Source organism: Scyliorhinus canicula, chromosome 2, assembly GCF_902713615.1.
Source record: "Scyliorhinus canicula chromosome 2, sScyCan1.1, whole genome shotgun sequence".
In the NCBI taxonomy this organism is placed as follows: Eukaryota; Metazoa; Chordata; class Chondrichthyes; order Carcharhiniformes; family Scyliorhinidae; genus Scyliorhinus; species Scyliorhinus canicula.
Genome location: NC_052147.1, coordinates 145,228,795 through 145,255,808, shown reverse-complemented (window position 1 = coordinate 145,255,808; position 27,014 = coordinate 145,228,795). Strand labels below are relative to the sequence as shown.

General features: G+C 48.8%; 1 protein-coding gene across 1 annotated transcript in view; it reads right to left on the bottom strand.

The window, feature by feature from the left end:
• LOC119962278 (microtubule-associated protein futsch-like) overlaps nt 1–27,014 on the bottom strand; it is a 433,376-nt gene that overhangs the window by 320,813 nt on the left and 85,549 nt on the right. Inside the window, exons 13-14 of the mRNA XM_038790266.1 lie at nt 16,167–16,262; nt 3,891–4,004 (exon numbers count right to left, since the gene is read on the bottom strand). Of these exons, the coding sequence (XP_038646194.1) occupies nt 3,891–4,004; nt 16,167–16,262 (210 nt within the window). The remainder of the gene's footprint in view (nt 1–3,890; nt 4,005–16,166; nt 16,263–27,014) is intronic.

Genomic DNA, 27,014 nt, shown 5'->3' with positions numbered 1-27,014 from the left:
GTGCTTCACATGGCACCAGCATTAATGGTTGATGAATTGGACTGGGAGCAGCCCCCATTTTGCTGTGGTAAAAGTCCACCGATTGAGTCCCAGCGTCAACACTTACGGCAAGATTCTCCATCTAGCCAGACCCGCTTTCTGGTGTGCCCCCGCCTGCAGCGGGATCCTCCGTCCCGGCTGTTGGCCAAAGGGGTTTCCCATTGTGACCACTCACAAACCACTGGGAAATCCGCAGGCGTGTGTGCGCTGTCGGCGAAGCGGAGGATCCATCCGATGGAGAATTCTGCCCTTAGTTTCTGAAACGGAGAATCCCGTTGCATATATCTTTCGACTGAGCACTTGACAGCCTTCTGGACACATTAAGTTTGATCATTTTAGATTCTAATCTCTGCTTCCATTTTATTTTGTGTTTGTTTTGCTGGTTTGTTTTGTTGTTATTTTGTTCGCTTCACTTCGCATTTGGACAGCAACTAGATCTACTCTAGACACATATTTTGTTTCTTTACTTGTCCCTTTACCAGTCACTGTGGCCTTGCACAATTAAAACTTTTGCCATTTAATCTCTTTTGCCCCCCACCATGCCACAGATTTTCCCTATTGTTCATCTTCCCGCTGCCCTCCCCTTCACTTCCTCAAAAATGATTCCATTTCTAACTTCTCCCAATTGTGGCGAAGGGTCACAGGCCTGAAACATTAAATCTGTTTCTCTCTCTACAGAAGCTGCCTACCCGGCTGAGTATTTTCAGCATTTTGTGTTTTTAGACCATATTTCTAATGCGGCTGATGCCTCAAAATCAGGTGGTACAGTAAATAGTGTGGATGGAAATAGAAAGATGCAAAGGAACATCATAGCTTAAGTGATTGAGCAAGACCATGGTAGAACATGAGGTCCTCCACGTCGGACCAAAGAAAAATAGATCACAACACCTTCCAAATTGTGATAAACTGGGAACGTGAGCAAAGAGATTCAGCATTCCAACTTTGAAACCACTTAAAGCTAGTGGATGGGTACAAAAAGAGTTTTAAAAATAAATTTAGAGTACCCAATTATTATTTCCAAATAAGGGGAAATTTAGTGTGGCCAATCCACCAACCGTGCACACGTTTGGCTTGTGGGGGTGAAACCCACGCAGACACGGGTGAATGTTCAAACTCCACACGGACTCCACTGCGGATAGCAATGAGGACTGTCAGAGGATACAGCAGGATTTAGATTGTTTGGAGGCTTGGGCAGAGAGATGGCAGATGGAGTTTAATCTGGACAAATGTGAAGTAATGCATTTTGGAAGGTCAAATGAAGGTAGGGAATATACAGTGAATGGTAGAACCCTCAAGAGTATTGACAGTCAGAGAGATCTAGGTGTACAGGTCCACAGGTCACTGAAAGGGGCAACACAGGTGGAGAAGGTAGTCAAGAAGGCATACGGCATGCTTGCCTTCATTGGCCATGGCATGGAGTATAAAAATTGGCAAGTCATGTTGCAGCTGTATAGAACCTTAGTTAGGCCACAATTGGAATATAGTGTTCAATTCTGGTCGCCACACTATCAGAAGGATGTGGAGGCTTTAGAGAGGGTGCAGAAGAGATTGACCAGGATGCTGCCTGGTATGGAGGGCATTAGCTATGAGGAGCGGTTGAATAAACTCGGTTTGTTCTCACTGGAACGACAGTGGAACGATAGTGACATTTAAGGGGTATCTTGACAAATACAATCGGCGGGATTCTCCGACCCCCCGCCGGTCGGCGGGCCCACCCCGGCGATTCTCCGGCCCATGATGAGCCGAAGTCCCGCCGCTGTCAAGCCTCTCCTGCCGGCGGGAATCAAAACACCTACCTGACCGGCGGGATTGGCGGCGTGGGTGGGCTATGGGGTCCTGGGAAGGGGGGGGGGGGGGGGGGCGCAGGGCGATCTGGCCCCGGGGGGTGCCCCCAAAGTGGCCTGGCCCGCGATCAGGGTCCACCGATCGGCGGGTGGGCCTGTGCCGTGGGGGCACTCTTTTCCTTCAGCCTTCGCCATGGTCTTCACCATGGCGGAGGCGGAAGTGATCCCCTCCCCTGCGCATGCGCCAGGATGACGTAATCAGCCTCTGACGCTCCGGCGCATGCGCGGACGTACGCCGGCCGGCAAAGTCCTTTCGGCCACGGCTGGCGAGGCGCCAAAGGGTGCCCACGCCAGCCGGCGGAGCGCCAACCACTCCGGCGGGGGCCTAGCCCCTCAATGTGAGGACTTGGACCCTAAATGTGGGATGGCCCGACGCCGAAGTGGTTCATGCCACTCCAACATGCCAGGACCCCCCTCCCCGCCGGGTAGGGGAGAATTCCGGCCATGAATAGGATGGGAATAGAGGGATACGGTCCCAAGAAGTGTAGAAGATTGTAGTTTAGTCGGGCAGCATGGTCAGCACAGGCTTGGAGGGCTGAAGGGCCTGTTCCTGTGCTGTACTTTTCTTTGTTTTAGTTTGTTCTTTGACAGTGCTCTGGGGTCAGGATTGAACCTGGGACCTCAGCGCTGTGAGGCAGCAGTACTAACTACAGTGCCGAGTACAAAAAGAGTTAAGAAAGTGAATGAAGTGTGGCCATTTTTCTCCAAAAGGGTGGAAGTTACAAAATATCTGTGCAGAGCTTTTTTTAGATCCCAATGGGAGCATTGCAATCAGTTCTGGGCAGCGCAACTCAAAGGATATATTGTCTTGGAGAGATTTTAGCTCGAGTCACCTGAATGATACTGAGTTAAACAGATGAATCATGAGGTCAGGTTGCGTAGACCAGGTTTGCATTCCGCTGAACAATGAAGATTAAGAGGTGATATAATTGAGGTGTTCCAGATGATTGAAGGATCTGATGGGGTAGATAGGGAGAAATGATTTCCACTGGTGGTATTGTCAAGAACAAGGAAGCAGAACCTTAACATTAGGGCTATGCCATTTGAGGGTGATGTCAGGAGCAATTATTAAAAGGTTGTGGGAATTTGGAACTCTCTCAACCCTCCCTACAAAAAAGAAAGCTGTTGAGATTGGGAGCCAATTGAACTGCTGGACTTCCTGCAAAGCCCACATTCAATGAATAAATGACAAAAAAAGGACCATTTAAAAACTGAGTTCAATAAATTATTGTTGTGCAATTGGTAATAAGGGATTATGGAACAAAGGTGCATTAATGGAGTTCAGAATCAGGTCAATCATGATCCAAAGCAGTGGTGAAATAGGCTAGAGGGGATGAATGATCTATTCCTGTTCCCATATTCCCATCTAATTAGCTTTGTGTAACGAGTTAATCCCGCCCTCTGTCTCTTTCTTCTCTTCCCATTCCCAACCCACCAGCCTCTTTCATATAAAAGCAAATTACTGCGGATGCTGGAATCTGAAACGAAAGAGAAAATGCTGGAAAATCTCAGCAGGTCTGGCAGCATCTGTAGGGAGAGAAAAGAGCTAACGTTTCAAGTCCAATGAGTCTTTGTCAAAGGGGAAGCTGCCAGACCTGCTGAGATTTTCCAGCATTTTCTCTTTCGCACCAGCCTCTTTCCTTCATTCCGATTATCTCAGGACAGTTGTCTATGTCACACCCCTGCCCAAATGAGATTTGGAACTTGCTGACAGACCCTCCGTAGATTCTCTTATTCAGCCGGGTTGGTCGAACACCCTCGAAACCTGGCAGCATGGACAAGGGTCTCCCAAAACTAGGCAGAGAAACCAACACAGCTGAACATATTGTGGGAAATATGCAAAACAAAACCACTTACCCACATCCTGGGAGCTTGAATCTAAATTGGCAACAGCCAGAAAACAGGCACTTGGTTTAGTTGAACATTACCTGGACAATCATTTAACGGCACCCTTCCAATCTATCAGCACAGTTTTGTTTCACTGCACTCCAACAGAAGGCTACGTACCAGGAATTTAATAAATGGTCTGTATAAAGTGACAACTGAAGCAACATTCATTGGTCTGTAGTCAGGGACATCATGAGATTCATCTTGAAATATATCAGGCTTTAAGGGCAAGATCTGGAAGAGCAAAAAATCATAGTTACAGATTTAGATTAACAGTCATATCTACCCATCCTCATGTGCACCTTCTTCTGCTGAGGGAGCTCAATTCCAGACATTACCATCATTTTAAACTTAGTACTACACTGCCCTCTGATCTAGAAAGTAATGTTGGTGCAAATAACTGCATACTTCCCCTACTCCTATGTTTTATACTTAATAATGGCTCATGTACAAAAGCTGACTGAAAATTAACTATATTTTAACTTGTAAATAGATAATGCATAATTGCTCAAGAGAAAAAAGTCCAAAAAGGGAGAACTTAACTCTGAGTCAAAGCTAGATTCTCCATTTCATGGCGCAGGAAATGCGAATCCCAATCAGGCGGAAAATCACAGATAATCCAAAAATCAACAGGCGGCACGGTGGCACAGTGGTTAGCACTGCTGTACCATGGCGCCGAGTAGTGGATACGATCCCGGCCCCAGATTGCTGGCCACGTGGGGTTTGCACATTCTCACTGTGCCTGCGTGCGTCTCACCCCCACAACCCAAATATATGTGCAGGGTAAGTGAATTGGCCACGCTAAATTGTCCATTATTTGGAAAAGAAAATTGGGTACTCTAGATTTATAAGACAAATAATGTGTCCAGTATCGATTCCAACGCCATGCTCCAGGAGTCCTTCGCTGGCGGTGAAATCAAAGTTTGTGAACTGTGCTGGCGTGTCCATGCAGAACTTTCATTTGCAAGGATTTAAATCTCATCAAAGGGTTGGACACAGTATGCTCCACCTTTCTACGATGCTCCCCCCTCCTAGGTGGAAGTTACACTGGCACGATTTGGTGCAAGTAGTTACAAGCAGGGTGCCGTGGCTGCTGAGGGCGAGCGAGAAGGTAATAAATTGTTGGGCTTGCTGGGGGAGGGTGTTACGTTCTGGTCCTTGGCCAGATGGAATTAGTGCACTAGAGAACATCTAGTTCGTGCCTAGTTGAATGTTTATTAAAACTATTAAAACCACTAACTATTAGATTACTATTATAAAATTATCCAAGAGCTATTACAAATGCAACTATCCACTATAACGACTATCTCCAAACTCCCCGAGGTTGCAGTGTCAGATGGTTGTTTTTTTACTGCCACCTGCTGGTTGGATGTCGTATCTGTTAATATTTACATAACTGCTTAGCCATATCATCATATCACCTTTCCTTCGCAAATGAACAATATTTACATGCATTATTTAAACTCAATACACAATACATATGAGGAGGGATTCTCCGACCACCCGCCTGGTCGGAGAATCGCCGGGGGCGGCGTGAATCCCGCCCCCACCATCCGCCGAATTCTCCAGCACCGGAGAATTCGGCGGGCGCAGGAATCGCGCCGCGCCGGTCGGCGGCCGCTCACAGCGGCCCCCCGCGACGATTCTCCGACCCGCGATGGGCCAAAGTCCTGCTGGTTCTTTGCCAGTCCCGCCGGTGTAGATTAGACTAGGTCCCTTACCGGCGGGACCTGGCGGCACGGGCAGGCTCCGGGGTCCTGTGAGGGGCACGGGGAGATCTGGCCCCAGGGGGTGCCCCACGGTGGCCTGACCCATGTCGGCCATGTCAGCCTCCACAATGGCCAATGTGTAGGTGAACACCCCCCCTGCACATGCGCGGGGATGATGTCAGCAGCAGCTGGCTCCCGTGCATGCGCGGACTTGTGCCAGCCAGCGGAGTCCCCTGCAAAGGCCTTCCACGCCAGCCGGCGGGACGCAAACCACTCCAGCGCCGGCCTAGCCCCTGAAGGTGTGGAGGATTCCACACGTTTGGGGCGGGCCGACGCCGGAGTGGCTCACTCCACTCTGTCCCGCCGGGACCCCCTGCCCCGCCGGGTACAGGAGAATCCCGCCCATGATATGTATACTTCAATTATTTACATATTCAATGTCCATCACATTCAAATTGTCTGTCTTTCTTCTGTGTCTTATCGACCTTCTAAGCATTCGTTGAACTTGTATGTTTGACTGACATTCACATGTTTCTGAAAATAGTTCTTGCTGTGTGTCTGTGCTTTGCACATCCTCAGCTTGTTTGTTTCTGTGTGCTGAGGTCGCGTTTGTTCAGGTGTCCTGAGATTGTCCTCTACATCATCCGGTGGTTCTGAAACAACCGGTTGCTGAACCTTCAACAAGACTCCCCTGTTTCTTCGTAGAACTTGCCCTTGATCCGTGACGATGATGTATTACTTCAGACCTGATCGTTGTATTCCCATTGCACACATCAACCATCCATCAGGGTCTTCTATCCTGACTGTATCATTTTTTGCTCATGGTTGCAGACATCTTGTACATCTATCATAATATTTCCTCTGCCTCCTTTTTTCAAATTTGAGCTTCTTCACAAGTTTCCAATTGGTTGTTTCCTGGGAAATATATGGTAAGGTGGTTCTGAGTTCTAGATTCATTAACAACTGTGAAAAGTGATCACCCATTAATCAATGCTGCTGCCCTATTGCTAAGTAACGCGAGATATGGGTCTTCTCGGCTATCCATTGCTTTTTTGAATAGCTGCTTCACAATGTGAATACCTTTTTTCAGCCTTCCCATTGGATTGCGGATAAAGAGGACTAGATGTGATGTGTCAAAACTCTGTCCATTCATGGCTACTAAAACATTATCGCCATTGGTGCTGATGACAACTTGTGGTATGCCATGATGAGCAAAAATATCCTTGGCATGTTTGGTGACACACATGGCTGATGAGCTGGATAGTTGTACCACTTCGGGAAAGTTAAAGAAATAGTCGATTACTAACAGGTATTCTTTTCCTGCCAGATGGAAAAGATCCATTCCCACTTTCTGCCATGGAATTGCTATTATTTTGCCCGGTTGCATTGGTTCTTTTTGTTGTTTGTACTGAAATTTCTGACAAGTTGTAGTTTTCTACCATCATCTGAATGGTGAGCTGATGATTGAAGTCATATCTTGATTGTTGCCTGGCCAGTATACCGTGTCTCTAGCTCTTCGTTTGCATTTTCCTATGCTTAAGTGTCCCTCATGAATCTTCTGTAGAATCATAGATATGAGAGACTGTGGGATGACAATCCTGTTTTGCCTCAGCAAAAACCTATTGGCTGCACTTAGTTCTGCTCAAATGTTGTGATATTTGGAACAGGATCCTTTTGGCCATCCCTTACTGAGATATTTTATGATCCTTTGTGGCACTTCATCCTTCCTGGTTTCTACTTTGATCAACTTTGATTTTGCATTGGACACTGGAAGTGTTTCTGTCACAAGATTTCTGTGTACTTGGACAGCCTCATCCATGCAGCGTTATGCCACCATACCTGTAGCTCATGAGAGTGCATCAGCGACTACGATATGTTTTCTTGGAGTATAAATAAGATTGAAATCATATCTCTGGAGTTTCATCATCATTCTCTGTATTCGCAGTGACATTTTATTCAAGGTTTTTCTTATAATTGCTATTAGTGGTCTATGATCTGTTTCAATCAAGAATGTTGGTGGGCCATATGCATAATTCATGAGCCATTGATCAGACCTAGACATTCTTTCTCTATTTGAGCATGTCTACAACTCTGTGTCAGTCATTGACCTGGAATCATAAGCAATTGGTTTCCAATTTTGATCACTGTCTTGCTGCAACAGTACTGCTCCTGACCCATCTTTTGACTCATCAGTCGAGATTTTTGTCTTCCTTGTAGGGTCAAAGAGTGCCAGCATTGGAGCTGTTGACAATGTTATCTTCAGAACTCACCACTCTTGCTCATGTCTTTCAGACCATTGGAAAAAAATAGCCTTTTTGATTATTTCCCGCAAGCATGTCATTTTTGCTGATAAATTAGGAATGAATTTAGCTATGAAATTTATCATACCTAGCATCCTGAGAACTCCTTTTTTGTCTGTTGGATGTGGCATGTTTAATATTGCTTTTATCTTCACCAGGTCTGGTTGTACATCTCGAGCAGACAACTTGGGCTGGGTTCGCCGATTTTGAGGCTATGTCCGGAGGAAGTGTCTCGTTTTACGATGAAAAAGTTGGCGCCACGTGAAACCCACGTAGTTCTCGACATAAACGGCCGGAGAATTGCTGGGTCCATGGTCGCGCATGCGCACGGTGACAACCTGCTGTGGTCACAGCGTACAACATGGTGCGGACTCAGCATGCCAGATAGCGCCACCCTGCAGCCTCCCTCGTCATCCCAGATTATGCCCCACCAGCCCCGCCAGTCCCTTCCGAGGCCCCCCCATCCAGTGGAATGGCTCCCCCTCCCCCACTGTGGTGGCGCTGGACACAGTCCGCAGAACATTGGGGGAGGGCGTTCAGGTGTCATCCTGAGGCCGTCCCAACGGCATGCACCGTACTCAACGATGACGCTGTTTTGGAGGATCGGAGCATCCGTAAAAGGCACCACCCCGATTTTGGCATCAAATGGGATTCTCCCCCTGATCACCGATTACGATATCGGCATTGGGCAATGGAGAATGCCGCCCTTAATCTCTCAGAAATGTAGGGCTGGATTGTCTGGTCGCTGACGCCAAAATCGCGTTCGACGATCGGACGGAGAATCCAAGTTTCCTACCTAATCGGGGCAGCGGCGTTTTCACAATGATTGCCTTCTCCAAAGCGGCGTACTCTAGGAGTCCCCTATGCTCCTCTCCTGACCGGCTGCGTTTCCGACCGTGCGGGACGCATGTGTTCCCAATGTCAGGAACTCGGCATGGCGGCCGCGGACTCAGTACAGCGGTGCCACAGTCGGGGGGAGGGCCGATCTATGGGCATGGAGGACATTATTCGGGTCTGGGGGCATTGCGGGGGGTGATCCGGGGCTTGCAAGTAGGCCAAAGGGGGGCACTATTTTGCAGGCCGGGTCCCCGAGCGGCCTCCACCATGTAACATGGCGCAGCCGCTGCAGGCCGCCGCAATGCGCATGCGCGGCAATGTACCCGGCAATTCTCTGGGGCGTATCGGCAGCTAGGGCTGGGTATTCTACCCCGCCGGCATGCTAACTCCCAGCAAAACGGGGAATCGGTGGCCGTTTTGCGCTATTTTGCCTGGTCGTTCCCACACCGGCGTGGGGACATCGCCCCAGAATCGGAGAATCCAACCCATAATGTCTTCAACACCAAACTGGCTTTATTTAACCTGAGACCATACTTTTCTATTCTTCTTAACGCTTTAATGAGCCTTTCGTCGTTCTCTTCCTTTGTTGAACCTCAAATGATGATATCGCCTACGTACTCTCTAACATCTGGAATTCTTTCTCCAATATGTTCCATTGCCCTATGAAAAACTTCAGATGGTGAAATAATATCAAATGGCATGCTGCGAAAACACTAGCGCCTGAATGGAGTATTAAATATGCACAGATTTGCGCTTTCTTCATCCAACTTGAGTTGCCAAAAACCCCGTGATGCATCTAGTTTGTGAATGCATGTCGCTCCTGACGTCTCACTCATAATCTCTTCTCATTTTGGAATTGAATAATGTTCTCGCTTTATATTTAAGTTGAGGTCTTCAGGATCCATGCAGATTCTCAAGTCATTGTTTTGTTTCTTTGACGCACTCCATGGAGTTCACCCAATCTGTTGGTTCTTCAATTTTTTTTAGCACCCCCAGATTTGTCATCCTCTCCAGTTCAGCTTTCATCCGATCCTTGCAGCATGTATAACAGATTACGCATTCTCTTTCAGTTGGATCCGATAAGTGAATGGCAAAATCTTTGAAATATTTCTGGAAACACTTTAATGATAGAATCCACTGACGTACTATGCTTGGTTAAAGCACAGTAGGCACTGCATACCCTACTGACCAATTCAAGCGCTTCACAGGCTTCCACACCTGGTAGTTATTCACGGTCTACTTCCACAATCGAAAATATTACTTTATGAATCCTATCCTTCACTTTAACATTTGGTTCACATATGCCTAGAGTGTTGATTCGTTTACCATTATAAACTTTCAAAAGTATCAATTTCTTCTAGATATTTGGTTTAACTTTCACTTCTTGTATGTCTGACAGACTTATAAGATTAGCTCTCGCACCAACATTTCTTCAGTTTAAGGTACTAATCTACTGCACAGCTTGCTCGCTGGCATGGCAAATCTCAATGGCATCATCGAGTTGGAGTTCATTCTCCCTCAACAATCTTTCATGAACTTTGGCATTGCTAATACTGAACACAATCTGATCTCGGCTCATGGACGCTTGCAAAGTTACATATTTGAGCCTTCAACCTCAAATCTGTTGGGAAGCTATTGAACGATTTGCCTGCCTGTTCTGTGCGTGTTCAAAAAATGTACCGTTTGAATGTTTTGTTCTTTTTAGGTGTACAGTGTTGATCAATCTTTTTTAAGACGTCGTCAAAACTTTTATCAGCCTCACTATGAAATGTGAAGGTATTAAAGATTTCAATTGCCTGTGGCGCTGCTACAGTGAGCAGCAACGTTCTTCGCCATTCATCAGGCTGTGGTGTGGTATGTGGATCAGGGCAGCAAGGTAACTCTGTGGTTAGCACTGTTGTTTCACAGCGCTGGGTCCCAGGTTCAATTCGCGCTTTGGTCACTGTCTGTGCGGAGTCTGCACATTCTCCCCGTGTCTGCGTGGGTTTCCTCCAGGTGTTCCAGTTTCCTCTCACTAGTCCCAAAAGATGTGCTGGTTAGATGAATTGTACATTCTGAATTCTCCCTCTGTGTACCCGAACAAGCGCTGTAGTGTGGCGACTAGGGGAGTTTCACAGTAACATCATTGCAATATTAATGTAAGCCCACTTGTGACAATAATAAAGATTGTTATTATGTGCCTGAAGTCCTAGAGCTGACGTAGAATGTGAATTGCTGTTCAAAAGCCTGCCAATTCGCATCTACATTACCGGTAACTCGAAGCTGGTGTGGTATCTTCAAACCATTCATCATTGACTTTGATGACTAGTAGGGCATTGAGCTTTATTCTGTCAATGCTCTGCATGGTTAGTAGAAATTTTCTTCTCCTCTTTGTTACCTTGATCTTTGGTCTTTTAGATATTAAGATCGCCAAGCCTGGTACCATGTTATGATGCTTGGCCTGAAGGAATTAGTGCACGAGAGGATGTCTAGTTGGTGACAAGTTGAATGTTTATTGATTAACAATAATGTGGGTCAGATAACAATACGAAAACTACTAAAACCACTAACTATTAAATTACTATTATAAAATTATCCAAGAGTTATTACAAATGCAACTATCCACTGCGACGACTATCCCCGAGGTTGCATTGTTATGTGGTTGTTCTTTACTACCAGCTGCTGGTTTGAGGTCGTATCTGTTAATATTTACATAACTGCTTATGCAGATCATCACAGGAGGTGGATTCTGTGCTGTGGGAAGTATCAGTAGTGACTTGGTGCCAAGTCCTTGGACTTGGAGTGTTCCCCTTGGGATTGGAGTGGCCTGGCTCAGATCGCCAATGTTGCAGTATGTTTTTTAAACACACTCTTTGTAGCTACTTACAGGTCCCTGGCCGTTCACTTTGCTGACTGCTCACTGTGTCCTGTAAATGTTCAGAGAGCCTCTGGTCATCTGGGAGCCCACTCAGCCTGCCCCTCTGGAAACCCTCAGATTCCAGTAGCAATAATCAACAGGGTGGGCCAGGCTACACTAAATCAGTGGTCCACCAGGTGCTGCCACTCCTCAGTGCGCTTATCAGAAGTGCAGTCCCACTGCAGGGAAAGCAGAGGAATAGTAGGGTTTACCCCAAACAAAGGACACCTGCACTGTGGCCTTTGATGCCCTCCCTGGCACACTGCCCCTCTCAGGGCAGAGGCCTCAACAGTGACACCATCAGTTAGCCCACCCCTCAAGACCATCAGCTATTTCTAAATCCTGTGGAAAGCGTCCCTGCTCCCAACCATCCTTCCCCTGGTCAGGCTGTCAGAACTTTTATCAGTCCCAAGGCCCACATCACACTGCAGCTAAGCTCCCAGCAAAGGCACACCTCCCTTGCTCACCCCTTTCTTCCATACACAAGCCTCTAAACATGGAGACGATTGGTAGCACATGGTGACCTTCTCCATGAATCTGGTCTCCATGGAGCTATCTTCTTGGCTGGAATGAGAGTGTACAGCGAGTGGAGTGCTTATCAGAAGTTCCAGCTTGTCAGACTCTCCAGCACTAATTCCGGCCCCAAGGAATCAGATGCCAGTGGGAATGAGAATTGTTCTGAATTCACGTGGTCAGAGTCCTAGTCCATTTGCATGTCCTGACTCACTTCCTGAATAGCACCCCAATGGGAACACAAAGCACACACAAATCAGTCCCGACGGCAACACTTCAGGCGCAATTTAACGGAAATGAAACAGAGTTCCATGTTGAACGCATTTAGCCAGGTGTTTCCTGGCGCTTGCAGCACCAAGAAAGACTAGTAAGAAGTCTTACAACGCCAGGTTAAAGTCCAACAGGTTTGTTACAAACACTAGCTTTCGGAGCACCTGAGGAAGGAGCAGTGCTCCGAAAGCTCGTGTTTGTAACAAACCTGTTGGACTTTAACCTGGTGTTGTAAGACTTCTTACTGTGCTCACCCCAATCCAACGGCAGCATCTCCACATCAAGAAAGACTAGGCAATTGAATGGAATCTGTTTCATTTCGGGTCCTTAGTAGGGAATGTCCCATCGAGGCTGCACTTAGTCCCATTTCCTACACTGAGGAACGCTGTTCGCCAGTGCAGGAAAAGATTGGGGCACCACTTAAAATAGAACCCCCACCACAGAATCTGAATCCCCACCCCCAATGCCCTAACTCACGTATAAGGGGGCCATCAAGCCCCCCCACACCCCAGCTAATAAGGGCAGTCTGGCAGTGCCCCTTTCAGGCTGGCCGTGCCACCTCAGCACCCTGACAGTGCCATGTTGGACCCAGGTGGCATTGCCAGGATGCTCATGTGGCACTACCAGGGTGCCAGGTTCACATTGGGGGTGTCAGGGTACCACCCTGCCCAGAGCCTGGTCACCCAGGGGCCCCTGATCCCCTGGGAGACCCCCTCCCCCCACCCACCCACCAAGTGTCAGTCTGCCTGGCCCCCGTTTATGGAACTCTACATTCAGTTGCAAGAAAGACATTGTACTAGAAGTACTGTTATCTTGGAGCTCATTGCAGTTAGCAACTGTAAGGAACAAGAAAGTATGGGTTTCTGTGTTTCTGAAGTTTATGTTGCATCTTCTTCAGGTCACTTTCCCGTTCTGCGTGAGTTACTGAACCACAGCTTATGCCATGGTTTTATTACAGGGCCACCCACCCCCACCCCCCCAACCCTCCACCACTGATGTTCCAGTCTTAGATATTTGCTACCTCAAATCCTCTGCTATGCTGAAACTGCGAGAGTTATTCTCCTATATCAAAACAGATACTTCTATATCAAAACTACTATAGACTCAATACAGTGCAGGAGGAGGCCATTTGGCACATCGAGCCTGCACCGGCCATTGGAAAGAACACCTATACGTATTTACTAATATAGAACAAAACTCATCCACATTAAACTAATTCTGCAACAGTTCTCACAAGTCACATATAGGAGACGTTTAAGGGTTGCTGTAAAACAAACATTACTCTAATTGTGAGATAGGATGAGAAACCAAAAGGATCAGGTAGTCTGGAGGTGGGATGGGGGATACAAAGACTGAATAAAATTAGCTGTGATACTTTATGGAAAGGGTTAACAAATTGATAGCCCCAGTTTCTCAGAGAGAACAATGGACAAAAGATGGATGATTTGCAAATACATAGAAGGTAAAAGCATAGGAGCACCAATTGATATGGTGACATAGTAAGTTAACCCACACATGTATTAACTAGATGATGGTAGAACATGTTGGCACAATGGTATAGCATGGTATTAGCATGATGGGAACCACTTGGGGACTTATTTAGGCTGGTGTGAAGAGTCAGGATGACAGGCTTGTGGCACTCGATGCATGTAATAATAATAATCTTTACTATTGTACACATGTAAGCTTACATTAACACTGCAATGAAGTCACTGTGAAAAGCCCCTAATCATCACACTCCAGCACCTGTTCAGATACACAGGGAAAATTCAGAATGTCCAATTCACCTGGCAGCACGTCTTTCGGGACTTGTGGGAGGAAACCGGAGCACCCGGAGAAATCCACGTGGACACGGGGAGAACTTGCAGACTCCGTACAGCTACCCAAGCCAGGAATCGAACCTGGGACCCTGGCGCTGTGAATCAACAGCACTAACCACTATGCCACCATACCACCCATCTATTTGTGTACTACTTATATAATCAAGGTCACGGATACTGAAGGTAATGGTTGTAACATTGATTTGGGAAGGAATATTGAACAGACATCTCAGTACTGCCTGGTCTTCAAACTTGTTTTATGGGTAAACGTGGACGACGATTCTGTAAATCCAGAACCCTTAAATCATCTGTACTGAGCATTGTAGATGTTGTATTCTGATTAGTACTGAAAATCATTTCTATTGAAAATATAACAGAAAACCTTTTATTCACAATATTATTAGAATGTGCAAACCGTTTGCCTCTTGCAATTTTACATCAAAAATAAAACCCATTTATATTAAATTGATTAACAGCAAAACATCACTGATCAGCTGGCCGTCCTAGGAGTTTCTTTATAAAAAATATATTTCTAGATATACATTATGTATATATGTGTGTATATATGACTTTAGGTTCCTTTTTGATCTTTGGAGGTAGAGAGTTTGTCCATTTAACATTCCCGGGAGAGAAGGATATGTTTGATATGCATCAGTTGATGTGTTGGCAATGAGCATGCCCACAAACACATTGGGCGCGATTCTCCGCCCTCCACGACGGATCGGAGAATAGCGGGAGGGCCTTCCCGACATTTTTACGGACCTCCCGCTATTCTCCCCCCCCCCCCCCCCCCCCCCCCACGGCCGCCCCACGACACGAATCGCTGCTCGCCGTTTTTTTACGGCGAACAACGATTCTCCCCTATCCGATGGGCCGAGTTCCCAGGCCTTTACGGCCGTTTTCACGAATGCAAACACACCTGCTCTCACTGTTCGTGAAAACGGCCGCAAAGTGCCGTTCCCGACAACCATGGCACCGATTGGCACGGCCGCACCACGGCCGTGCCAAGGGTGGCATGGGCCCGCAATCGGTGGGCACCGATCGCGGGCAGCAGGTCCGAAACCCGCGCACTCTTTGTTCCTCCGCCACCCCTTCTGGCCTCCTTTCACCGATAGTATGTCAACAAGGTGGCCAACTAAATCCTAGAAGGGCAAGAGCCAAGATGTGGGTCAAAAATACAGAGGAATCATTCTGCATGCATTACAACAAACCTCAGATTTCTTTCAGAGAGTAACCTCACACAATATTATCATAGAATTTACAGTGCAGAAGGAGGCTGGATCAGTCCGCGGGGCGGCTGAGGGGCATGACGGCCCACGCATGCGCGGGTTTGACGCATATGCGTGATGACGTCATCCGCACATGCGCGCGTTGGAGCCGTCCAATCCGCGCATGCGCGGCTGACGTCCTCGTGCGCGTCAGCCACCGTGATCCTTGGCGCGCGGGCTTAGCGACGGTCACTAAGCCTATGATGCCGTGGTTCACGGGGCCCCGCTGCGAGCCCCGACCGGGGGGAGAATCGGGTCCCGGGAGGGGGCGCGGAGGCTGCCGTGAAACACGGCCAGTTTCACGGCAGCCTTTATGACTCTCCGCATTTGCGGAGAATCGTGCCCATTGTGCTTTTCTTTCTAACTTCACCTAAAATAAAACTTGTTCTCATCCATTTCACGCAACACATCGCTCACTTCACATCTGTGGTGTCAAACCATTGACCAGTTTACAGATAGTTGTAGATGGGGAGGCCATTCAGCCCCACTTAATTTGTCTTTCCAGGATCTCATTGTAGCATCTTGAATGATTCTAGAGTTTTTGTCTTATTTGCTCCATCTGAGAATCCACCCCAAGCTGCCTGTAGAAGTTGCCGATTATTAATGCGAATTTTGATGTAAACCCTGGTCCTGCCTAAATCCAGAAAGGTTTAACGTACCCCAGGTCATCATTAAATTGTGGTCTTTGCAGTTTATATTTAGTTGATTTACGATCTCTACATCTTTTCTATTTGGCTACACATGGAGAATTGTCTGTGAACTTACAATTGGCAATACACTTACTGAACTTTTGCGAGAGGCAGACCTGGACAATGCAGCTAACCTCTGGTCTGTGGTGCCTTTCACCGATAGTATGTCAACAAGGTGGCCAACTAAATCCTGGAAGGGCAAGAGCCAAGATGTGGGTCAAAAATACAGAGGAATCATTCTGCATGCATTACAACAAACCTCAGATTTCTTTCAGAGAGTAACCTCACACAATATTATCATAGAATTTACAGTGCAGAAGGAGGTCAGTCGGCCCATCGAGTCTGCACCGGCTCCTGGAAAGAGCACCCTAGCCAAGGTCAACACATCCACCCTATCCCCATAACCCAGTAACCCCACCCAACACTAAGGGCAATTTTGGACACGAAGGGCAATTTATCATGGCCAATCCACCTAACCTGCACATCTTTGGACTGTGGGAGGAAACCGGAGCACCCGGAGGAAACCCATGCACACACAGGGAGGATGTGCAGACTCCGCACAGACAGTGACTCAAGCCGGAATCAAACCTGGGATCCTGGAGCTGTGAAGCAATTGTGCTATCCACAATGCTACCGTCTATTAGTATTCTGTTTTGTGTGTGAAAATTCTCAGCCGACAGGCAGCTCTTTGCTGGACACTTTCTCCCGCATCTCTCACAAAAGAGGCATTTTAGAATCATCTTACTTTGCACATGAGTAAGGGGTACCACATGTGGCCTTCATTTGTTCAGTATTTGATTGTGTGTGTCTGAGATCAGTATTCTGTGTGTGATTAGTTAATCCTGGGTGTAGTTACGTTGAAAGAGAAACTGAACTGTAAGTAAGCTGCAGGAAGGAAGATATTTTCAAACATTCAATAAAACTTTTCCTTCACCCGGAGTGTGTCATCTCTGCATATCTCTGAGGCATGAAACATAGCAACATACAATAGATCTCTGATTATATCATGATTTTCACTTGGAAACCAGGACAAGATTTTGAATCAGTGATAATGGATGCAGAGACAAAATAAGTTATTTGCTGTTCGGGAGCAGCTGTATTTAGAAATTTTGAATTATGAAATGACTCTAATTTCAAAATTAATTACTATTTCCTCAACATGTATAATTGTCTGGACTAAGCCATATGATTATGAATGTTTTCCCAAGTTTGGAGGAGTGAGATAATGGGAGGATCTGGAAATGAGGATCTCACACGAGGGTTTGGTACGAAGAGATGTTTTATTGAACCAAATAGGAAATCTGAATCATTGGTTAACACTGGGGTGTCATTTGCTTTGTGTGCATATTAAAATAATGAGTTACATTTATCCAACACCTTTCACAACTTCAGAATGTCTCAAATTTTTTATAGTCAATGAAGCCATTTTGAAGAGTCATCACTTCAACAACCAAAATGTTCAACAGCAAAATCCCACAAACATCAATGTAAAAAAGACTAGGCAATCAGTTTGAATGATGTTGGTGGAATGATAAATATAGCCCCAGGTACCGGGGAGAACTCCCCGCTCTTCTTCAATACAATGCTGTGGGATCTTTTCTGTCCACCTGAGGGGCACGATTATCCGCAACCATGATGGGTGGGAGAATAGTGGGAGAATAGTGGGAGGTCCGCTCCCGCACCTCCTGCTATTCTCCCCCCCCCCCCCCCAAAATGTCGTGTCGGGTTTTGCGACACGCCGCTCGGAGAAACGCGGGCCGCCGTTTTTCACGAGTTTCCCGGTACGGCCCTCCTATACCCCCAGGGAGGGGAGAATAGGGGGCCGGGAGAGGCTTCCGACGCCGTCATGAACCTCTCCGGGTTTCACGACGGCGTCGGGCCTTGCGGAGAATTCCGCCCGTGAGGACAGATGGTTTTTTGTTTTAACATCTTTTCTGGGACCTCTGACAGCACTCTCTCAGCGCTGCACAGGAATGTCAGCCTAGATTTTTCACTCTGGAGTGGGGCTTGAACAAATTCAACAGCAACAATGTTGTCACTGAGCCATAGCTGACACAAGTTTTATGCACAAACGCACACCTGCATGTTAGCTTATGGAAGCTTATTTGTTTCCATTCTGTGGTAGTGTGGCCCTTTTCAGGGTGATACGTCACGGGCTACAGGACAGGCTTAGAGCCTATGGGGACACAGCGTGCGAATGTAAGCCTATCAGGAGATTATTCGTGGTTCTGGCCATTTGGGCTTGGTCAGAGTTAACCTGGATGTTGTGGGAACAAGACCTGTGTATTAGTTGTGCTGTCCAGTGCATATGGATCGCCTCAGTTCAATAAACCTCTTTTGTGTTTCAATACTGCCTCGTTGACCACCTCGTAATATAGCATTGATGACAAGTGTAAAATAAGCCAATCGAAGGAAATCATTGAAATTTTGGATGTGGGGGAGTGCTTCTCAGAATACTAAAAGGTAAAAGGTCATCAGCAGTCGAAAAGTCATGCCATTGTTTGAAACATTAATCTGTTTGATCCGGAAGTCAAAAGTTGGGGCCAATATGTTGAAAGGCTTCAAAACATTTTCACTGCCAATTAAATAATGGCAGAAAAGAATCAAAAAATAATCTGCGGGATTTTCCATCGGTGGGTGTGGTGAATGTGATTCACACCGGATTATAATCTGTATATACATGTGTCTGTATTGTAAGTGCAGTTGCACTACCTGTCCTCCAGGGGGAGTAGCTCTGGGAATGCTCGAGTTGTATGGGGCTTCTCCCTTGGCTCTACCCAGGACCTGCTGTATAAAAGCTCAGTGCCACATGGTCAGCTGGCCAGTTCACCGAAAGTTCAATGGCGAACCGGCTGGCTCTGTTGTGAGTATATTAAAACCGCTATTCTAATCCTACAAGCACGTGTCCGTAGAATTGTTGATTCCAATAATTTAATATACTCAGGAAACAGTCGAAGAAATCATGGAAGCAGCCCTCAAGCCCGGACGCCTAGAACTCGACCCAGAGGATGCAGAGGCTAAGGAAATTTTTTCCCACTGGCTGAGATGTTTTAAAGCCTACCTGGCAGAAGCCAGCACCGCTGGAACAACGGAGGAACAAAAACTCAGCCTACTGCACGCGAGGGTAAGCCACAGAATATCCACACAGCTAAATCCAGCCGGTTCTTACACCGCAGCGCTGGCGATATTGGACAAAATGTACGTTAGGCCCATTAACGAGGTTTATGCATGCCACGTGTTTACGACCCGCCGTCAGCGGCCTACAGAAACGCTAACCGAGTTTGTAAGGGAATTGAACAATCTTTCCAATGACTGTAATTATCAAGCCGTTACCGCGGCGGAACATAGGGAGCTTGCTGTGCGGGACATTTTCATGGCGGGCCTTAGGTCTAACTATGTGCGCCAAAGATTGCTAGAAAAGGGGGCCCAGGACTTAGACACTACTGTGGAGGCTGCTACCACTATGGAAGTTTCCTTCCGCAGCCTCACCTCGTTTCCCGCGGACCCCGCGACCTCATCGTGGACCCCCGGCCAACAGTCCCCCCCAAGCCTGTGCCGCACGGCCCCCCCAGCTACCGCGCTGCCAAAGCCAGTTACTCTGCTGCCCCAGCCAGCTACTCGGCTGCTTCAGCCTGCCATTTCTGTGGCCAAAGCCAGCACCCACGGCAGCACTGCCCGGCCCGTAACGCGACCTGCAGCAGCTGCGGGCGAAAAGGACACTATGCCAGAGTGTGTCTGGCGAAGTAAGCCCCAGCCTCTAACCCTCCCATGGCTCAAAGCACCCTTTCCCTGAACTCACAGGCCTGCAGGCCCCGAAATGCTGCAGCCTGTATTCCGACTCCTCCCCAACCCGACACGTGCGACTCATGGGGGCGGCCATCTTGGCAATCCTCCTCCATGTGGCCGGCCATGTGCGACTCATGGGGGCAGCCACCTTGGCAATCCTCCTCCATGCGGCCGGCCATGTGCGACTCATGGGGGTGGCCATCTTGGGATCCATCCCATTCAAACTCTGCAACTCACCTCGACGACTACGAACTCAGAGGGCAGTCATCAGGGGACCACTCCAGCACAGCTGATCGAGCCGCCGACTACCCGCAACTCAGCGCAGTCACCCTGGATCAATCCCGCCCCAAGCACCTACGAAGTTCGATGGTGGAGGTCCAGATCAATGGGTACAGCACGCCATGCCTCTTTGACTCCAGGAGCACCGAGAGCTTTATACATCCAGAGCTGGTAAGACACTGTTCGCTTTCTATTTTTCCGGTGAGCCAAACTATCGCCCTCGCTTCGGGCGCCCACTCAGTCCAAATCCAAGGACGCATCGTTGCTACGCTCACAATTCGAGGCGCTAGTTATTCTAAATTTAAACTTTATGTCCTGCCCGACCTCTGCGCGCCACCCTTATTAGGCCTGGATTTCCAGTGCAACCTCAAGAGCCTCACCCTCAGCTTCGGCGGGCCCCTGCCCCCACTCACTATCTGCAGCCTAACCATGCTGCGCATCTCCCCCCCTCCTCTCTTCGCCAATCTCACTCCAGATTGCAAGCCAGTAGCTACTCGCAGCAGGCGGTACAGCCTACAGGATAGGGTCTTTGTCCGATCGGAGGTCCGACGCTGCTCAGTGAGGGGATCATAGAGGCCAGTAATAGTCCCTGGAGAGCTCAGGTAGTGGTCGTCAAGACTGGGGAAAAATTTTGCATGGGCGTCGACAATAGCCAGACCATAAATCGCTTTACGTTCCTAGACACGTATCCCCTCCCCATAATTGCAGACATGGTTAATCAGATCGCCCAATATCGGCTATTTTCCACGGTGGATCTGAAGTCTGCATACCACCAGCTCCCAATCCGCCCGGAGGACCGCCACTACACGGCGTTCGAGGCCAATGGCCGCCTCTTCCATTTCCTCCGGGTCCCTTTTGGCGTCACTAACGGGGTTTCGGTGTTCCAACGAGCAATGGACCGAATGGTAGACCAGTGCGGGCTGCGGGCCACGTTTCCGTATCTGGACAATGTTACCATCTGCGGCCATGACCAGCAGGACCAAGATGCCAACCTCCACCGTTTTCTCCAAACGGCACAGAAATTAAATCTCACTTATAACAAGGAGAAATGCGTTTTCTGCACAAACAGACTGGCCATCCTCGGCTACGTCGTGGAGAACGGAGTCCTGGGCCCAGACCCGGACCGCATGCGCCCCCTCTTAGAACTCCCCCTCCCTCATTGCCCCAAGGCCCTCAAACGGTGCTTGGGGTTCTTCTCATACTACGCCCAGTGGGTCCCTCAATATGCGGACAAAGCCCGCCCACCCTTTAAGGCCACACGATTTCCCCTGTCAGCTGAGGCGCGCCAGGCCTTCAGCTGCATCAAGGAGGACATCGCCAAAGCAGCCATGCGGGCGGTGGATGAATCCACTCCCTTTCAGGTTGAGAGCGACGCCTCAGAGGTAGCTCTAGCAGCCACTTTAAATCAGGCAGGGAGGCCCATTGCATTTTTCTCCCGTACCCTATCCGCTTCAGAACTCCGACACTCCTCAGTCGAGAAGGAAGCACATGCCATCGTGGAGGCTGTTTGTCACTGGAGACACTACCTCGCAGGTAGGAAGTTCACCCTCATCACCGACCAACGATCGGTTGCCTTTATGTTTGACAACGCGCGAAGGGGCAAAATAAAAAATGATAAAATCCTTCGGTGGAGGATCGAACTCTCCACCTATAGTTACGATATTAAATATCGACCAGGGAAGCTCAACGAGCCCTCGGATGCCCTATCCCGTGGAACATGCGCCAGCGTGCAGATCAGCCGTCTGAAAGCCATCCACGTTGATCTCTGCCATCCAGGGGTCACACGGCTCGCCCACTACATCAGAGCCCAAAATCTGCCTTTCTCCAACGAGGAGGTAAAAGCGGTCACCAGGGACTGCCCGATCTGTGCAGAGTGCAAACCGCACTTCTATAGACCAGACAGGGCCCACCTGGTCAAGGCTTCTCGGCCCTTTGAACGCCTTGCGATCGATTTCAAAGGGCCACTCCCCTCTACTAACAAGAACATCTATTTCCTCAACATCATTGACAAGTTCTCCCGATTCCCTTTTGCCATTCCATGCCCTGATATGACCTCCCACACAGTCATTAGGGCCTTGCATAGTGTCTTCACACTGTTCGGTTTCCCGCAGCTACGTGCACAGCGACCGGGGTTCGTCCTTTATAAGCGACGAGCTGCGTCAGTACCTGCTCGACAAGGGCATCGCCTCGAGCAGGACTACCAGCTACAACCCCAGGGGGAACGGACAGGTGGAGAGGGAGAACGTGACGGTTTGGAAGACCGTCCTGCTGACCCTCCGGTCTAGAAAACGCCAAGTCTCCCAATGGCAAGAAGTCCTCCCAGACACGTTCCACGCAATCAGATCCCTCCTCTGTACAGCTACAAATCAAACCCCTCACGAGCGACTCTTCATTTTTTCTAGGGGCACTACCACAGGAGTCTCACTTCCGGCGTGGCTGAGGACTCCAGGCCCGGTCCTCCTGAGGAAGCAAGTCAGGGGGCACAAAACTGACCCCCTTGTTGAAAAGGTGCGCCTCCTCCATTCCAATCCCCAGTACGCATTCGTGGAGTTCCTGGACGGTCGCCAGGACACAGTATGCCTTCGGGAACTGGCACCCGCTGGATCCAGCCCCCCCCACCCCCGCTGAGGAACCCCTTACCCCGTTCCCTATGCTGCCGCCCCCCCGCGCCCCCGATTCCGCAAGCTCACCCCACCGGTTCCACGAGCCAGAACCAGCCCGCCCCCAGCGCCCCCAGTCTCCGGTAGAGCCAGAGGTGTATAAAGTTCGGACGGGACCCGCCCCGGAGTCTGCCATCGTACCCCAGCTCTCAACACCCACCCAGCCACCGCAAGAGGCTGCAACCCCGGTGCTCCGCAGATCGCAACGAACAATTCATCCACCGGACAGACTAACTCTGTGAGCCACCACCCCCGCTGGACTCGATTTTTTCACAGGGGGTGAATGTGGTGAATGTGATTCACACCGGATTGTAATCTGTATATACATGTGTCTGTATTGTAAGTGCAGTTGCACTACCTGTCCTCCAGGGGGAGTAGCTCTGGGAATGCTCAAGTTGTATGGGGCTTCTCCCTTGGCTCTGCCCAGGACTCCTCCCCCGGAAGCTGCTGTATAAAAGCTCAGTGCCACGTGGTCAGCCGGCCAGTTCACCGAAAGTTCAATGGCTAACCGGCTGGCTTTGTTGTGAGTATATTAAAACCGCTATTCTAATCCTACAAGCACGTGTCCGTAGAATTGTTGGTTCCAACAGTGGGATCCTCTGCCCCACCGGCAGCACATCCACGTCCCCGTGTTTCCCAACGGTGTAGGGAAACCCACAATGGGAAACAGCATTGGCCGGCTGCAGGAACGGAGAATCCCACTGTCAGCGAAGGCGTGTCATGCCAGAAAACAGAGCTGGCAGGACGGAGAATCCCCCCAATATTACTGTTTACGGCCCACCATCTTACAACCATGTGTGAACTTTAACATCTCCGGAGGCTCAAACTCCAAATCCTTTGATCAATTGGTGCAGTTAGTGAGGGACCATTATAACTTCTGACCCTCCATCAATATGTACAGGTACAAGTTTCATACTGCCATCAGAGGTCCAGGTGAAATGGTATCTGCTTTGCCATCCAGACTTCGGCAAATGTCTGAATATTATGAATTTAGTATCGCGCTCAGCGAGGGTTGTGTGACCGGTTGGACAGCGGGGTCAACAACATAAATATTCAGAAGGAGCTGCTGGCGAAAACCAAAATGTTCTTGGACAAGGCGGTTGAGTTGGCTCAGGCAACTGAAGTGCTGAGCAAAACGCTTTTGAATTGCAAAGCATGCAGACCAAGGTGAACCAGTTATGGAAGGAGCACGGCCACTCGAAGTTCCTGAAGCAAGGGGGTAGCAGAGCCTGAAAAGAAGAAATGTGACCGTCAGTCACAAAGCTTCGGGGCTGGATTCTTCGCAGCCCCATGCTGAAATCGCGTTTGGCGCGGGGGCGGAGAATTGAAGTTCCTGACCAAATCAGGCCCGGCGCTGCTTCGGCGATTCTCCGGTCCCCGCAGAATCACTCGTCTGTGAATTACGCCACATGGCTGGGGGGCCATTGCCAGAGGCCCTCCCAGCGATACTCTGTTCCCGACCGGCCAAGTTCCTGACAGTGTGGAACTAATGTGGTATAGCTGGTCAGGCCTGAGTCTCCCTGGTGGGGGGCAGTGGGATCATGCACCGGGGCGGAGGGGTAGGGGGGCCTTATGGGTGGCCGGGGCAGCGATTGGGCCGGTCAGATGCAGTGGAGCGTGGCCGATCGGGCGCCTACATTGTCCGTGTAGGTCCGTGGTCCGAGTCCGCCGTGGCGCTCAGCATGGCCGCAGGAAGCCGCCGCCGTGTGCATGCATGGACATAAAACTGGATGTTCACGGGCCCATATCCATAGCCAAAGCTGCGTGAAGCTTCCCAGGCCCCTGCTAGCCCCCAGAAGGTAAGTGAATCGCTTTTTATTTTTTGCAGGAAACTGGGGAGTGCAATGCCAGTGATTTTATGCCAACGTGGGGACATAGCCCCATTTTGGGAGAAATCAGCCCTAGATGTTTGTTTCCAATGTTGGGGAGAACACCCCATGGACAGATGCAGGTTCAGAGAATTCAGCTGTTTCACATGTAATAAGAAAGCCATTTGCAAGCCAGATGCAGACGCTGACAATCTAATTCAAGTTTCCAATAAAAATGAAAACGACTCCAGTCAGCAAGCTTGAGGAAGACCCTAAGGAAACATCACAAGTATACAATTTTAAATTGCTGAGATTAAGTAAAACACCCGTCATTAAAAGCACCCTTGTCGTCAATGGCTGCCCACTCAAAATGGAGGTCAAAACAAGAGTGGCTGCCACAGTAATGGGTGAGCAGACATTTAAGTCCTTGCAGGGATGACCACAGTCTGTGAATCTCAGCTACCTTCAGCTACCTTAGCCATCAATACTGGGGAGGCACTGTGAGATATTGGAGAAGGCATCAATAACAGTATTGTACCAACAGCCTAGTGAGCATTAACCATTGTGGAAGGGAAGTGGACATGTCTCATGGGGCATGATTGGCTGATGGAAGTAAAATTGAAATAGTTAGAAATATTCACTATCGCCGATGGAATTTCCCAGGAGTTTCTCCGAATATACCATGAGGTATTCCAGAGAGAGTTAGGATGCATTAAATTTAGAGTACCCAATTCTTTTTTCCAATTAAGGGACAATTTAGCGTGGCCAATCCACCTAGTCCTCACATCTTTGGGTTGTGGGGGTGACACTCACACAGACATGGGGAGAATGTGCAAACTCTACACGGACGGTGACCCGGGACCGCGATCAAAGTATGACGCAAAGATCTATGTAGAGCTGGAGGCAACACCAAAATATGTTCATGCCAGGGCCTTATACTCTACATCTAAAAGTAGAGGTGGAGTTGAAGCATAATTACTCCAGTACAGTTTTAAGAATTGGCACCACTTATCGTACCAGTATGAAGCTAGACGGCACAGTCTGAATCTGTGGTGATTACAAGATGACAGTGAACAGGGCGGCTAAAATAGGTAAATATCCTATACCGCGGATAAAAGATTCATATGCTAAGTTGGCTGGTAGTCTTAAATACACCAAGTTACCGAACTTGATGTATTATTACTGGGCAGCGAATGTGGAGAAGGTATGGAGCTGGGTCAGAGGGGTTGAATCCCAATGGGTCAGAATGGAGGAGAGTTTGGGTAGGGGGTCGAGATTGAAGCCGCCAGTGACAGCGCTGCTCCCGATGGCACCGGGGAAGTACTCAGGAGTCCGGTAGTAACAGCTGCGTTGAGAATTTGGAGGCAGTTTCGACAGCACTTCAAGTTGGGAGCAGGGTCAAGGGAAATGCCGATTCGGGGGAACCATAGATTTGACCCAGGGAGGTGGGATGGAAATTTTCGGAGATGGGAGGAGAAAGGATTTAGGACACTAAAAGACTTGTTTCTTGGGGGTCGGTTTGCAGGATTGAAGGAGCTGGGAGCGAAGTATGGGCTGGAGCAGGTGGAAACATTTAAATACATACAGGTTTGAGACTTTGCCAGAAAGGAGATACAGAGCTTCCCAGTAGAGACGGCTTCCACATTGCTACAGGAGGTGCTGATGACAGGGGGACTGGAGAAGGGGGTAGTATCGACGGTTTACAGGGCTATTTTGGAGGACGAGAAGGCGCCAATGGAAGGGATCAAGGCAAAGTGGGAGGAAGAGTTGGGAGAGGGCATGGAGGAGGGGTTTTGGTGTGAGGTGCTCCGGAGGGTGAACACCTCCACCTCGTGTGCGGGATTGGGGCTGATATAGCTGAAGGTGGTGTATGGAGCGCACCTTACAAGGGCGAGGATGAGCCGGCTTTTTGAGGGGGTAGAAGATGTGTGTGAACGTTGCGGGGGGGGCATAAACCACGTTCATATGTTTTGGTTCTGTCCAAAGCTGGAGGATTACTGGAAGGAGATATGTAGGGTAATCTCTAAAGTGGTGCACGTGAAACTGGACCCGGCCATTTCGGGGTGTTGGACCGTCCAGGGTTGGAAACGGGCACGGAGGCAGATATTGTAGCCTTCGTCTCGTTGATCGCCTGAAGGCGGATCCTATTAGCGTGGAGATGAACCTCTCCACCTTGTGCCCTGGCGTGGCGGGGGGACCTGCTGGAATTCTTAACGCTTGAAAAGGTCAAATTTGAACTGAGGGGAAGGATGGAGGGATTTTACAATTCATGGGCATTATTCATTATGCACTTTCGAGAATTGGATCACATCGAACATTAGGAGGGTTGAGGGTTGCGGGGAGGTGGACTGTATGTGTTAATGGTGACTATGGGTGATTCCTGATTCCCTTTTGTCACTTGTTTATGTT